At 53.8% G+C, this 16133-nt stretch overlaps 1 protein-coding gene across 1 annotated transcript in view; it reads left to right on the top strand.

Annotated features, from left to right (window-relative positions):
- Positions 1-1078: 1078 nt before the first annotated feature.
- VAX2 (ventral anterior homeobox 2) overlaps positions 1079-16133 on the top strand; it is a gene marked incomplete at its 3' end in the record, with an annotated part of 32445 nt that continues 17390 nt past the window's right edge. Inside the window, exon 1 of the mRNA XM_083368046.1 lies at positions 1079-1770. Within this exon, the coding sequence (XP_083224172.1) occupies positions 1506-1770 (265 nt within the window). The 5' untranslated portion in view covers positions 1079-1505. The remainder of the gene's footprint in view (positions 1771-16133) is intronic.

Here is a 16133-nt window from a genome sequence, read left to right on the forward strand (position 1 = left end):
GTGGGTGGCTTTAGGACCAGCTCCGCCCGCCCTCTTTTGCCCCAAACGTTGAAGGCGAAAGTTTTCGTCCGGCAAACCCGCGCAAGGTCACGTGTGAATGAGGGTCTGTCCTTTTCTCACGAAATAGATTGGTCGGGCCTGGTTAGAACAAGAAGCAGCTTGAGCAGGGCAAGACGCCGGCGAGCGGGGGCCGCGAACTCCCGTTACACCCGGAGGCGTCCCAGGACCCTTGGGGGTTATTCGGGGGGGGGGGAGCCCGTCTGTGCAATCCGGTGGCCTGGCATTTCCCCAGCTCAGCGGATGGATGGAGGGATGGATGGATGGATGGATGGAGATGTGGAGGAAGGGAAAGGGAAGGGAAGGGAAGAGAGGGAAGAGGGAAGGGAGAGAAGGAAAGGAAAGGAAGAAAGGAAGAGAAGGGAAGGGAAGGAAGAGGGAAGGGAAGGAAAGAAGGGAAGGAAGGGGAGAGGAAGGAAGGAAGGAATGAAGGGGAGGAAAGGAAAGAAGGAAAGGAAAGGAAGGAAATAAGGAAAGGAAGATAAAAGAAGGAAGGGAAGGAAGGAGGGGAGGGGAGGGGAGGGGGAGGAAACAAAAGGGAAGAGAAGAGAAGGAAGGGAAGGAAGGGAAGGGATCAGCCCCCAGGAGGAACTTCCTGCCCTGCATCCCCGAACAGCGGGGAAATGAGCAGGGCGCAACCACTGCGCTCCTCCAGGGCTGCTCTGACCGGCTGTGCGGGAGCGGCCGGGCCGTTCTTTGTTCGCCAAGGAAGGAACCGGGCAGGCCCCGCAAGCAGGAAATTACGTGCGGGGGGGTGTATCCGCCCGCGCCCTCCTCCCTCCGCGCATCTCGCTTCCCCCCCCTCCCCCCCAAGCTTCAGGGAGGGGGAGGCTCGCTCAGCGAAGGCGGACCGAGCGCCGGGACTCTGGCTGAGATTCTCCCCCCCCCCCACCGCGCCCCCCCCCCGCAGCCGGGGTCGCCTGGAGCCGGGGACAGTCCAACCTGGGCTGGCGGGCGGGGGCGGGGCGGGCGGGGCGGGGGGAGGCAGGGCTTGCTGGCTGCGCTCGCCCTCTCGCCCTTCGCTCATCAGAGGGAGACGGCGCGCAGGCTGGCGGGCGGGCGGGCGGCAGGGGCGCAGCGCGGGGATGGAGGCGGAAGGCGCGACCGGAGCAGTTTGAGCCGCTGAACCGGCCCGGCGGGGGGCAAGACATGGCCGAGGGGGTCGCAGAGGGTCGGAACCCCCGCGCGTCTCGCTCCCCCCCCGCCGCCGCCGCCGCCGCCGCCGCCGGGACTCCCGCAGCTTCTCAACGCGGCGGGGGGCTTCTAAGGAGAGGCAGCTGCGGGACTTTGGGGGTCGCCCTCTAGGTTCCGGGGCAGCCGGAGGCCTCCAGAGCGGGAAAGCTGGGCGAGGGTCGCCGAGCACCATGCCGCCCCCCTGGGCTTCCCGCTCCGCTGCGGGCCAGCCGAAGTAGCCGGGAGGAAGCAGGGGGTCTGCCGAGAAAGCGCCCATGTTCCACCCCGGCGTGAGCGATGGGCTCAGCGGCTCTGGCAGACGCGCCCTCCTCCTGGGCGAGGCCGGCGGCCCCTCCGAGCGGGCGCGGGACAAGGAGAGCGCCAAGGGACGCGGAGGAGGAGGAGGAGGCGGCGGGGAGCTCCAGGACCTGGCGGCGGGGACGTCGGCTTCCAGCGGCCCTTCCCAAGAGTCCGGCCCGGGAAGCGGCGGCCACTCTCCCGCGGGCGAAACGGATTACTGCCGCCGGATCTTGGTGCGAGGTAAGGGGCGCGAGAGGCGATGGGGTCGCTCCATCCCTGGAGGTTTTGAAGAAGAGGCTGGACACCCGCCGGTCTGAAACGGTGCTATGGCGTCTCCCGCTTGAGCAAGGGGGCTGGACTAGAAGACCTCCGAGGGTCCCTTCCGGCTCGATTCCGATTCTGATTCGGAGTTAGCCGCCTCTGCCTCCGATTCGGAGGGTCCCAGCCTAGCGATGCCAGAGGTAGGAGGGCTTTTGTAGACATCCCGCCTCCCCCAGCAGCGTCTTCTCGACTTTTTATGCCCCCCCTCTCGCCCAAAGACCCTCCAAAACAGGGGGCTCTTGCCTCCCCACCCCCACCCCACCTAACCCCTCGCTTTTTCCAGCCTTCTTCCTCTCCAAACCTGGCCGTTCTTTGCGACCCTACGGAGCTCTTCCCCCCCCCCCCGCCGCGCGCGTCCCTCTTTCAGCCCCCTCGGATTCCGGGCTCCCCTTTGGGGCTTCCTTGCCCCCTGTCGCTCCCCTCCCCCCCCCCGCAATTGCGGGCCTCGAGCTGGCTGCCCTCCCTTCTGCGCGGCAGCTGCCCTTTCGGGCCGGCGTTTGGTCCTTCCTCCCGGCTCCCGCTTCGCCGCAGCTCGTGCCAACCGATCCGGTCCCGGTTGCTCCTACCGGGGTCCCTTTTCGGTCTCCTGCCCCTCCCCCCCCTCACCCGGTTCCATGCATTGGAGGAAGAGCAGCCAGCCCAGGCTGGATTCCTGCTGGTGCATTTTGGGTGGGGAGGGAAGACGGAGCTCAGGCGAAGATTTTCTCCTGTGCGTGTTTGTTTGTATTTGTGTGTGTGTGTGTGTGTGTGTAATTAAGACTGGAAGACCTCCAACGGCTGAAAGGCTAACTTGTCTTGGGTCGCCTTTGCAGTCCGGCAATGCACGGGGTGGGGCGGTTGGGAGGATCGCTCTTGCCCACATCTGCTCCCCCCCCCAAGCTGCCCGGCCTTCGCGGGGGGGGGGGGGAACGGGACGTGAGCGCGCGCGTGTCCCCGCACCAGCCTCGTCGCAGGGAAACCGCGTCACCGCGGCCTCAAAGAGCCCAGCGCGGGGTTCTTCTCTCTCCCCCCCCACCGCTTGGCCTTCACGAAGAGAAATCCCCTCCCCCCGCCCAGGTCATATGCCCCTTCTCCCCCCCTCCCCGCCTTTCGTAACCCGCCGCCTTTGGGACATTCTTGCGCCACGCTCCCCATCACCCTCCGCAGACGCGGGCCTTGGTTGGGAAGGATGGGAACGGGAGTCCCGCAGACCAGCTCGCGGGAGGTGGGAGGGAGAGGTGGGGGGCGCTGGCATCAGCGAAGGGGTTTTGCCAGGCAGCCCCCGAGCTGGGCCGGCGAGCCGGTTCGGTTGAGGATGTGGTTGCGAAACAGCCTCGGAGAAAAGTGGGGGGGGGGGGAGGAGACGGGGCGGGGCAGACACCTCAAGAAGAATGGCTTGGATCTGGCAGGGGGAGAGGGGGGGCCTCTTGGTCCCCCTCGCGATCCTCTGCCAGGCCCAGAGGGTCCCTTCTCCTGGGTTAGGGGTTTCCGCGTCCTTTCAACTTCGGAAGAAAGACCTGGCCCTGCGCTTGGCCTGGCCGGACAGCGCCCCCCCCCCCCCCCGCGCGCGTCCTTCCTTTTCCTTACCTGCTCTGGGGCGAGATTTGTCGTGGGACCCCTTCGGCGACCCCTGCCGCCTTCCCGAGGTGACTTGATCGAGGTTGTTCGCTGAGATCAGAGTGGGCCTTCTGACGTTTCAAAAGTGTATGTGTGTGTGGGGGTGTGGGGGTGTCCTCGCCGTGAAATCACCCCCCAAAGCAGATGAAGGGACCCTCGGAGGGGAGACTGACCCAGCCCTTTGGGAGCTGCGGGGTGGTGGTGGTTACCCAGCCCCCCCCCAGTGGGGAACGGGGCTGACTTCGCTCTACCCCCCCCCTTCGGCTCTCTGGTGAAATTCCGGGGGGCAGCGGCGGTCGGAGGGGCTGTTGGCTGGACCCCCGCAATTGTTACAAGTGACCCAAAGGGCCGCGGAGACCGAAGGTCCAAATGGGAGGGGGGGGGAGTCTCTGCTGCTCAGGCCGAGAGGCGTCTGAATTGCCCTTTTCGGACACCCCCCAAATTGCAAGCTCTATTTCAGTGGGATATTAACCGGGGTGGGGGGAGGGTTCACTTACAAATGCGAAGGTGAATTTGGGACCTCTTATTACACCGATAGAGAAAGAAATCCTGGAAAACGGAGGGGCTACAATAAGGAGTGCCGGTTAAAGGGCAAGAAGGGGCCAGAAGAGAATTATTACTAGTAGTAGTAATGCTACTAGTAATAATTCTCTGGTAGTAGTAGTAGTAGTAACTGCCCCACTGTCATACCAAGGAAAGGAAAGGCGGCACCAGAAGGGAATTACCACTACTACTAATGCTAGTAATAATAGTTATAGTACAATAGCCAGTATGCCATTAGTTCTTACTAATGCTAGTAGTAATAATTCTCTAATAGTAGTGTTTGTTAGCTGTCTATCATAGGAAGGAAAGGCAAGGAGCCACCCGAAGTGAATTATTACTGCTAGTAGTAATGTTAGCAGTCATAGTACTAAATAGATAATAGTTGTAGTGTTTATGTAGTGTATATCGGAGGTGGTGACCCTTTGACAGCTGCATGCAACGAAATTTCATTTTAATGTATGCTGATTAGTGTACATTGAAAGTGACAATAAAGTTGCTATTCCATTCCATTCCGTTCCGTTCTGTTCTATTCTAACCTGTCCTATCCTATCCATATTCTATTCTATTCTATTCGATTATCATTATTCTATTCTATTCTATACTGTTATCATTATTCTATTCTATTCTGTTCTGTTCTGTTTTATTCTATTTTCTATTCTATTCTATTCTGTTATTATTCTATTCTATACTGTTATCATTATTCTATTCTATTCTATTCTATTCTATTCTATTCTATTCTGTTATTATTCTATTCTATATTGTTATCATTATTCTATTCTATTCTGTTCTGTTCTATTCTGTTATTATTCTATTCTATACTGTAATCATTATTCTATTCTATTCTATTCTATTCTATTCTGTTATTATTCTATTCTATATTGTTATCATTATTCTATTCTATTCTGTTCTGTTCTATTCTGTTATTATTCTATTCTATACTGTTATCATTATTCTATTCTATTCTATTCTATTCTATTCTATTCTATTCTATTCTATTCTATTCCATTTTCTGTTCTATTCTATTCCATTTTCTGTTCTATTCCATTTTCTGTTCTATTCTATTCTAGTATAATAGCTAGTATGCAAAGCGACCAAAACAGGGGCTTCCCCGCCGTTTCTCCTCCGTTTCCCCCTCGGAATTGGGGAGGGGGAGGCAGTGCAGGGTCGGCCTCCGGCTTCTCCTTCTCTTCCCCTCCAAGGTTGGGGACCCGGGGTGGGGGCTGGAGAGAAAGCGGCGGAGGGGACCCCCGAGCCAGGCCCGTCCGCGCTCTTTCCCACGAGGCCTCTTTCCCTCCGCGGCTCCATCTGGCCCCGCGTCTTTTGGCAGGCAGGATTCCGCCTAGGCCCCGAGCCGCCGCTGTTTCGGCCTCCGTCTCTCCCTTCCCTCCGTCGCCCTCCGTGAAGGCGCTTCCTCGGACCTCGAGGCCTGGGCTTCTGAACGCCTTTCGGGTTCAGGCGGCCGATCCGGTCCCCCCACCCCCGAAGCTGAGCCGAGCTTGGTTTGCATCGCCGGGGACGCCGCCGGAAAATCTCGATTTTTTTTTCTCCCCACCAAGCCTTTGCTGGTTTCCCCCCTAAAATGTGCCGCCTGGGCTGGATCTCGCTCTCTGCAACTCCCCTGCCCGGTGCCCCGTTATTGATTCACGCCAGGCCTCCCCAGAAAAGCAAATTAGTGAATTGGAAAAATCGTTCGGTTTGATTCTTTCGCCGCGTTTCGGCGGCCGCTCTTGGAGCCGTTTGCCTCGGAGGAAGCCTGCGGGCAGCCTCGGGGGAAAAAAAAAACCCGTCCGGGGATCAGGCCCTTCAGCCTTTCGATCCGGTGGTTTTCGGTGGATCGCTGGCCTTGGGGTTGATCCCTGGAGATTTTTGCACGGGCTTCATGGACCGGCGAGGCCCTGGCGCGGAGGTTTGCAAGGAGGCCCACGCGCGAGCCTCCGCGCAGCCTTCCCTTGTGGTATAGTAAAGACCTCCCGCCTTTACCCAATTTATTTTCCATATTTTTAATTTGTTTTTTTTTTAAAAAAAAAATCCTCAGACTTACGTAGCTTCCCACCTCGCGGCCGGCGACTCTCAGTGGCGCAGCGGCAAAGCGAAAAACGAAGCAGTCCTTCCTTAATGATTTAGATTTAGATTTTAGATTTTATTAGATTTCTATACCGCCCTTTCCCGAAGGACTCAGGGCGGTTTACGGGCCATGTTAAAATCACATCAATATAAAATACAAAGTTAAAAGAGAATGAAAAGATTAAAAGATTTGAGGACGGATGCATTTTTACGTTGTGATCGCGATTGATGGCTGCTGCTTGGACGTGCACTGCGAATTCCTTGGGCTTCCCAACCACGGCTGGCCAACAAAGACTCCTAATTCTAATTCTCAGAGGAAACAACACGATAATTAGGGTTAACCTAATGGTTTCAAAGAACGGCGAACAGTTCCCCGCTTCTCTGGGGTGGTCCGCAGGCCTGACGGCCCAACCGGGTTCGGAGGGATCGTGGGAAAGTCAAACAGGGATGAGAACAGCCTCGTTTGAGGGGTGGGTGGGTGGGTGGTTGGGGGGAGACAGAGCAGGCACCCCGGCAGAGAGAAGGCCCACCGCTTGGAAACGTCTGGAAAGGGTCGTTTCCTAAAGGATGGGACCCCGTAATGTGTTCCGGATCTGAAGCAGGGTCAAATATAATCGGGGAGAAGGCGGCTCCGGGATACACCCCCCTCCCGAGAGTTTTAAAGGTCAAAAACAGCGTCCTGAATTAAACCGGGGAAGCGAGCAAACTCGTAACCTGCGCGTGAGAACAACAACAACAAAAAAAAAAGTGGGGGGAAAGCAGCTTCCGTTTTTGTTCTGGTTTCTCTTTTCTGCGGGCCCCAAATCTCCTCGGCTTTCCCTCTCCCCCCCCCAAAAAAAAAACTCCGCCGCCCCTCCCTCCCTCTCCTTCCTTCCTTCCTTCCTTCCTTCCTTCCTTCCTTCCTTCCTTCCGGCGAAGGCTTGCCGAGGGGTTTCTCAGAGGTGATTGGGGTCTCTCTCTCTCTGGCTTTGGGGGGGGGGGGGAAGAGACGAGCAGGCCGAACGAGGAGGAGGAGGAGGAGGAGGAGGGGAAGGAGAAGGAGAGGGAGGCGGAGGAGAAAGAGGAGGCCGAGGCCCCGATCCTGGAAACACTGTGGGCTGCTTCTGGCAAAAGCCTCCAGCCGCTCGCCACAAATTGGGGGGGGGGGGAACGATCGGGGCGACCCAGCCGAAGCCGCCACGGGGAGCGTCAATGTGGGCGCTGGCGGATCTGCCCCGAATCTGCGGGTTGGGGAAATCGCGCCCTTTCGAGACATTCTCATTGCTGAAGCTGTTCGGAGAAGGGCGCCGGGGGGGGGGGGGGAGCTAGGGGGGGGGGGCTCGGCGGGGATTTTTTTTTTTAAAAATGATGCTCCTTTAGCTACGAGACCCCCGTAGAGAAGGAGAGGACCCCGCCAGGCGGCCCTGGGCGCCCCCGAGAACGAGCGGCGTTTTCCCACGCGCGGAAAGGCACGCGAGTGGCCGGGCCTTCCTTCTCCCTGGCCGACACCCCAAGGAGGAGCCCGGCTGGGCGCCTAGACACCCCCCCCCGCCCACCCGCCCAATGGCTTTCCGAGGCTGCCCGGGCCTTGGCGGGGGGACCCCTTCGGAGCCGAAGCTCCCCTCGCCGTTTCCCCGCAAAGGCTCGGCGGGAACAAAGGGGAAGCGGAGGGGGGAGGGGAGGGGAGGGGAGGGGCAGACCGGGCCGCCTCGGCTGGAGCTCCTGGGCCGAATTCAGAGCTGTCCCCTCGCCCGCCGGCCCTCCCTCCCCTCTCTTCTTTCCTCTCCTCTCCTCTTTCCTTTCCCTTCCTTCCTTCCTTCCTTCCTTCCTTCCTTTCCTCCCTCCTTCCTTCTTCTAATAATTTTTCCTTCTTCCTCCCCCTTCCTTCCTTCCTTCCTTCCTTCCTAATAATTTTTCCTTCTTTCTCCCTCCCTCCCTTCCTTCCTCTAATAATTTTTCCTCCTTCCTTCCTTCCTTCCTTCCTTCCTTCCTTCCTTCCTTCCTTCCTTCCTCTAATAATTTTTCCTTCCTTCCTTCAATAATTTTTCCTTCCTTCCTTCCTTCCTTCCTTCCTTCCTTCCTTCCTCTAATAATTTTTCCTTCCTTCCTTCCTTCCTTCCTTCCTTCCTTCCTTCCTTCCTTCCTTCCTCTAATAATTTTTCCTTCCTTCCTTCCTTCCTTCCTTCCTTCCTTCCTTCCTTCCTTCCTTCCTTCCTTCCTTCCTCCCTCCCTCCCTCCCTCCCGTTCTCATCAGAGCTTAGCTCATTCCTTCCTTCCTTCCTTCCTTCCTTCCTTCCTTCCTCTAATAATTTTTCCTTCCTTCCTTCCTTCCTTCCTTCCTTCCTTCCTTCCTTCCTTCCTTCCTTCCTTCCTCTAATAATTTTCCTTCCTTCCTTCCTTCCTTCCTTCCTTCCTTCCTTCCTTCCTTCCTTCCTTCCTTCCTCCCTCCCTCCCTGCCTCCCTGCCTCCCTGGCAGGAAAGAAGGCAAAGAGGCGCCCAGTGGGAACCACCCTAAGGCCGCCCCAGCTGCCTCCCCGTCCCTGGTCCCCTTCTCTTCCGGAGCCGCCCAAAGGCTTCCGCAAAGAGATCTTCTCCCTTCCCGCCTGGCCAGCCCGCTTTCCTTTTAGGTCCCGCCGCCCCTGGCAGCTCCGAGCTGCAGAAACGCAACGAGAATGGCAGCGCTCCGTTTATTTATTTCTTATTTATTTATTAAATTTGTTTCCCCCCCCCGCCCCCCGTTTCCCTGCATAGTTTATTGCCAGGGAGCCAGGAAGGGGGAAATAAGAATAAGTCCCACTCGCATTCGAAATCCAGGTGCCGGTGAGAATTTGGGGATGTATTTTCTCTCCGGTAAAAAGGCTCACAATGAATCCTGAGGGACAATTTCGTTTTTCCAAATCGTAACCGCCGAGAGAGTTGGAGGAACCGCGGCGGTGCTGGAAGGCTTTCAGCTCCGGAGAAATTTTCTTTAAAAAGCGTGAATCGGCCCAAAACTGGGGGGGGGGGGGGAACGAGGGCGGGGAGGGGGCTCGGAGCGTGGATTCCCCTTTCATTATTTAAGCGCAAAGGGTTGTTCAATCTATCTGTTCGTTTCCTTTCCTTCGTATCCTTGGCTTCTCGACGGCTTATCTTGTTACATTATTAATATAGATGGGCGCGCGGATATGTTATTTATTTATTTTATTTAGCTAGCGAGGAAATATTGCAGGGCGAAAACGGGGGTGGTGGGGGGGGAAGAAGGCTCTCTTTTTCAGCCTGCCCCTCCCCCCCCCGCCGCCCCGAAAATGGCAATTGACTTCATTGGGAACTCTTCGATCGCGGATTTATTTCTGATAAATGATAAATGGAGGCCTAGATCGCAAGCGCAGCGTTTTGTGTGTGTGTGTGTGTGTGTGTGTTATTTACAACCGTAGGCTTCCGCAAAGTTGGATGCCGCCGTTAGAAACGAGGAGAGGAAAAGCTGTTTTCCGTCTCCCCGGTTTGAATAAAACATAAAATCAGATTTCATAAAACTCCAGGCCGTGGGCGCGCGAACGGGCCTACTATCTGTTACCCTGCGTAAATGCGCGCGCGAGAAATTTCACTGGAGATTTCGTTCCGAAAGGCGTCGTTTTGGCACTCGACGGCTTAACACGCGAGGAATTGTCTGGTATTTTTCAGATAAAGAGGCTCGCGCGCATCCCACGAAAGATTTGTACACGTCTGTAAGGCGCGCTGTTTACCAGGAGGCCTGTGGCAACGGACTTAAAACAAAAAGCTAAGCCAAGGATCCATCGGCAGTTACGAATCAACCCGACACGTGTCTCTCTACACGGCATTCAAACGGCGACGCTCCGATTTCGGGTCTGTTTTGCGTTGTTTTTTGTTTTTGTCTTGGGGAAGTTCACCTCTTTCCCCGGTTTGCGAGGGAAATTGCTGTCTTTCGTCCAGAGCCCCCCCTTGTGAAATTTGGGGGCGAGGGGGGGCACATAAATACGATAAATACTGTAAACGAATAAACGCTCGGAACTTTAGGAAGCCAAGATGAACTCTCTTGTTCAAATCTGAAATGGATAAAGGTGAATTCTTCATTTTTTCGCTTCCATCCGGGGGGGGGGGGGCGGTTGCATAAAGCGGACCTTGCTGAGATCTGTTGTGAAAGGAGAAACAGCGGCAAATTAGGGTTTAGGCCTGCTTAGGCCTCGGAAGGGAGACCACCAGGAGATCAATTCCCGTAGCCTACTTGCCGTGGCGTGGGAATTCGAAGCAGGAACACGGGCCTGGCGTTCCGCAGAGAGACGCTTCCTCAAGATTTCAATTGCTAAGCATGGTAGATTTTTTTTTAAAAAAATTAAAACTAAAACCGGAAGCGTTTGACTGGCCTTTCTCGCTTGGACCCTCTAACACAGCGTTTCCCAACCTTAGGAACTTGAAGATGCGTGGACTTCAACTCCCAGAATTCCCCAGCCAGCATAGCTGGCTGGGGAATTCTGGGAGTTGAAGTCCACGCATCTTCAAGTTCCTAAGGTTGGGAAACGCTGCTCTAACAAGAGCGGGCAGGGAAGCTGCCAAAGGAAGGGGGTTCCCCCCCCCCCCCACACACACACCCGCCGTCACCCTTCGCCTCAGGCTCCGGGACGCGACTCGGAAAGCGTGTTTCTCATTCCTGGGTGGGTATTAGTGACGTCTGAACGGTTGGCGGGTCGGGGAAAAAGCGCAGCCACAAACGGGAGCCCTCCAGATTTCTGGCTAACGGGCTCCACTTTGGGCTGGCATTTAAGGGGCGTTCAGCAAAGTCCCCCCGCCCCCCCTCGCTCCCCCCCCACGGGCCACGGGATCGGCTGGGTTCTGCAGATCTGCTTTAAAAAAAAAGGGGCGGCGGGACTAGATCCCCACCGCAAGCTCAGAAAGCCGAGGAGAAGGGCTGGGGCGAAATTTCTCCCTGGAACACCCCGCTCCTTCCATCCAGATCCTACCCCCCCCCTCCCCATTTAGTAGACCTGGCATCCAGACAAGGAGATCCACTGTGTGTTTGTGTGAACGGGCGGGCCTGCGTGGGTGCAAAAATCCGTTTGCCTTGGAAACTGCTGCGGGGTGAGGGGTGGGGGCTTCCGCCTGGGACCCGCCTCCCTCCCTCCCGGTGGCGGAAAGTCAGGTGTAAAAATCGGAATATCGGTGAATATCTGTGATGAATAAGAGCTGACGGCGGACTGGCCGATTATGGGCTACCAAGCCAGTGTTGACATGTGGCGACCACGGAGGTATAAGGCAGGACCAGACGGTTCATCACAGTAGGTAATAATGCCAGATAATGTGTAATAAGAGCGGGGGCGGGGAATTAATCACGGTGGGTTTGAATACCGGGTAGTGCATAACAGTGGAAGATATTAGCAGGGGGGAAAAATGCCAAATAGTTCGTCAGAATCAATTATACTGTAAAGGTCAATGGAGATTTACAATCATCCAGGTCAGAATTTCCACAGACGTTTTTATCTCTGCACTTTACGATGAACATCCTTCAAATGGAGGAAAGCTGTTTCTGGGTCTGGGGCTTCTCCAGGAGTGATCACTAGGAACCTTGGAGGTCATTTAGTCCAGCCCTCTGCTCAGGCAGCAGACCCTATACCATTTGAGACAAATGCTTGTCCAGTCTCTTCTTAAAAACCTCCAGAGTTGGAGCATTCACCCCTTCTGGAGGCCAGGAGTTCTGCTGGTTAATTATTCCTCACTGTCAGGAAGTTTCTCCTTAATTCCAGGTTGCTTCTCTCCTGGATTAGTTTCCATCCGTTGCTTCTCGTCCTGCCTTCGGGCGCTTTGGAGGATAGCTTGACCCCACCTCTCCTCTTCTTTGGGGCCACCCCTCAAATACTGGCTTTCATGTCCCCTCTAGTCTTCTTTTCAACAGGCTACTAGACCTGCAACCGTTCTTTGCATATTTGAGCCTCCAGTCCCCCTTTGTTACTCTTCTTTGCACACTTTCTGGGGTCTCAGCCCTCCCTCTGGGCTGTTTCTCCAGGAAAGGGGCGCAGGGTCACTTCACATCTCTGGGGGGGGCAAAGAAGAGGAAATATTTGCACAGAGATGGAAAAGAGCAGCGTGTTGACTGGTTTCAATCAATCTCTCAAACCAACAGGTCGTAAAGTTGGCAGGTTGCCCAATCATGGTATAGGGTAGGGGTCTTCAAACGTGGCCCTGTTATGACTTGTGGACTTCAACTTCCAGAATTCCTCAGCCAGCTTTGCTGGCTGAGGAATTCTGGGAGTTGGAGTCCACAAGTCATAACAGGGCCACGTTTGAAGACCCCTGGTATAGGGTATCACCAACATGTGGCTTCAGGCCCGCTAGACTCGTGCCCCCATCTCAAGGGGGCAGCCGTATTGTTGGGGGTCAAAAAGGGGTCAGGCCCTGGGGCCTGCTGGCAGTTTGGACAGGGCACAATCACACGAGACAATTCGACTCACACCATCTCGTTGCCACATTCAAGCTGTGTCTACGGTCTCTCCTTAAAACCTTGACGTCGTGAGTGAAGATTTGGGGATACGGGTAAGTCCTCGACTTACAGCCGTGCATTTAGAGAGCGTTCGGAGTTACGACGGCATTGGGGGGGGGAAAGGGATTTTTCCCCCCCCCAAATCGTTTTCACGCTGCATCCCCATCCTTTCCGCGATCCAAATTTGGCCACTTGGCAACTGACTCATAGTTATGGTGGTGGCAGCGTCCTGGGGTCAACGTGATCCCCTTTTGCGACCGTCTGAACATGCGAAGTGAAGAGGAAAGCCAGATTCACTTAACGGCTGGGTTACTAACTTAACAACTGCAGTGATTCATTTAACAGCTGTGGGAAGACAGGGGGCAAAGCTCATTTATCAACTGTCTCACTTAGCAATGGGGGGGTCTCCGTTGTGATCGTAAGTCGAGGACTGCTTGTATTGGCCAGTGCAGGAAGCCATCCACTACCTCCTCCTCCACACCGCCCCTCACTCCAGCCATCCTCGCCCCCTGCTATTTGTTTACTCTCTCACTAGCACTGATGATGTTCCCTAGTTGGGTCCTGAAACATCTGCAAGGAAACCACCCAGCTCAGAGAGCATCAAGGACCCTACAGTTCTCCTCCTCCCCCTCCCTCTCCCCCTCCCTCTCCCCCTCCCCCTCCCCCTCCTCTCTTAACCCCCCCCCCCTTCCTTCCAGCACTGATAATGTTACCTATCTGGGTCATGAAATGTCTACAAGGAAACAACCACACTCAGAGAATACCAAGGACCCCACAGTCTCCTCCTCCTCCTCCTCCTCCTCCCCCCCCCCCCGAACTTCACTTTCTTCTAGCACTGACAATGTTCCTGAGCTGGGTCATAAAATATCTGCAAGAAAATGAACAAGCTCAGAGAGCACCAAGGACCCACAGTCCTCCTCCTCCTCTTCTTGCATACCTTCTCTAGTACGGATGATGTTACATAGTTGGGTCATAAAATGTCTTCAAGAAAACAACCCAGCTCAGAGAGCACCAAGGGCCCCACAGTCATCGTTCTCCTCCTCCTCCTCCTCCTCCTCCTCCTCCTCCTCCTCCTCCTCCTCCTCCTCCTCCTCCTCCTCCTCCGCTGTGGCTTCCTACCCCTCTGTCCTGCCTGGGGAGCTGTGCAATGTTGCCTATTCTGGCCGCTTCCCGAGCGAGGGCTACGTTTCTTTTCTTTTTAAAAAAAGTTTTCTTGATTTTCTAGTTCTACATTTAAATATTTAAAAAGCAGCGTGGCGGCTGAGTTGATTGATAATTCAATTATGTGCCAATATCTTTACTACAAGTCCCAAACTATGACATTCGGTATCTCCTCTCTTTTCCCCTTGGTGTGTTTACTGTCTCAATAATTCTTATTTTATCAATTAAAAAGAAATAACTTTCTCACCTTTATCAATAATGTTTAGTTTATACGTATCCTGGTTATCTTAACATTTGATCTTCATAGACAATCAATGTCCTAATTAGTTTTTTCCCAATTTTTGTTGTTGTTGTTAGCTGCGAAGTCGTGTCCGACCCATCGCGACCCCATGGACAACGTTCCTCCAGGCCTTCCTGTCCTCCACCATCTTCTGGAGTCCATCTAAGCTCACACCTACTGCTTCAATGACTCCATCCAGCCACCTCATTCTCTGTCGTCCCCTTCTTCTCTTGCCCTCAATCTTTCCCAGCATGAGGCTCTTCTCCAGTGAGTCCTTCCTTCTCATGAGGTGGCCAAAGTACTTGAGTTTCAGCTTCAGGATCTGGCCTTCTAAAGAGCAGTCAGGGTTGATCTCCTCTAGGACCGACCGGTTTGATCGCCTTACAGTCCAAGGGACTCGCAGGAGTCTTCTCCAGCACCAGAGTTCAAAGGCCTCCATTCTTTGGCGCTCAGCCTTTTTTATGGTCCAACTTTCACTGCCATACGTTGCAATTGGGAAGACCATAGCCTTGACTATACGCACTTTTGTTGGCAGGGTGACGTCTCTGCTTTTTAGTGTGCTGTCTAGATTTGCCATGGCTTTCCTCCCCAGGAGCAGGCGTCTTTTAATTTCTTGGCTGCAGTCCCCGTCTGCGGTGATCTTGGAGCCCAGGAAAATAAAATCTGTTCCCAATTTTTAGTTTCCCATTAATATTTAACTTAAACATTTAATATTTATAATTTCCAAGTTTTAAATGACCACAATTCCCTTTATCACAATTCATCACAAAATCTAACGTTCAGAATGCACGTCTTATCTATTTAAATATATTCTATTTCTCACCATCTTACACCAACTAATTGATAATGCAGTATAACACTCTTATTTTCTATTAATTTCCTAGTGTCTTAAATTTGGTAACCCAAAAATTTTCACTTATTTCAACATTAAATACTTCCTCTCTTTTTCTCTTGATGTCTACTATCTCATCTTTAAGCCCTGAAATTTTTGTTATAACAGCTAGTGAGGGCTACGTTTCTAATCACACCTGTGTCCCGGTGAGCAATTTTCCTGGATTTTCCCACAATGCCCCATTTCCAACATGCAGGAAATGGACCCGCCCCGTTGCCTTCGCCTGCCGCTTTGGTGATGTAATCCACAAGTAAGGCACAGGTAGTCCTCGCCTTAGAACGGTTCATGTAGTGACTCTTTGAAGTTACCCAAAAAAAGGGACCTGGCTGTTTTTCACACTCACAACCATTGCCACATCCCCGGGGTCACCTGATCAAAATTTGGATGCTTGTCAATCGATCCATATTTGGGACGGTTGTAACGCTGAAGGGCTGTCCCATCTTACGACCTTTCTTCCCGTCGTGGGTGAGTTGAATCCCTGAGGTTGTTAAGTGAGTCTCACGGTCGCTAAGTGAATCCGGCTTCCCCATTACGACTTTGCTTGTCAGAAGATCGTAAAAGGGGATCAGGTGACCCCTCCCAAGGACGCTGCGACCGTCATAAATAGGAGTCAGTTGCCAATTTGGACAAGGTGACTTTTTAGGGATGCCACGACGGTCGTAAGAGTGAAAAACGGTCCTGTCCCTTTTTGGAGTGCCGTTGCAACTTTGAAATGAACTGCCGTAAGTCGAGGACTGCCTGTATTCCAAATGGCGGTTTCCCCAGAAATAATTTCATGGTAGAATCTTTTTCAGATTCTGTGTTTCGGACAAACGTTCTGCTATTCTTGCTAGAAATTCCCCAAAATGTCATAACGTCACCTGCATTCAGATGGCGTAACTATATTGATATGGGTTTTTCCGAAATAAGGTGTGCAACTTTGTGGGCACACACACACACAGACACACACACACAATGCTAACAAGTAAAAGAGAGCCCTGTTTGTTACTATACCAGCTTAGGACAGTGTGCATTTTACAACCGAGTGTATTACAGGCCTTTCTGTGAAAATATACGCCGGTCCTACTTTCACCACAAAAGCCGGCTGGGTGAGTTTGGGCCAGTCGTTTTCTCTCGGCCCAGCCCACCTCACAGGGTTGTCGTGGGGAAAAGAGGAAGAGGAAGGAGTCTTAACTGTGTTTGCCACCTTGAGTTACTTATAAAAAATAACAAAGGCGGGATAGCAAATGTATAATAAAGTAAACAAATTTACACTAACAGGACTCTGCAGAAGGTATAATACCAGATTTAAGTGATTC

This window comes from Vipera ursinii (assembly GCF_947247035.1).
Source record: "Vipera ursinii genome assembly, chromosome: 7".
Lineage (NCBI taxonomy): Eukaryota > Metazoa > Chordata > Lepidosauria > Squamata > Viperidae > Vipera > Vipera ursinii.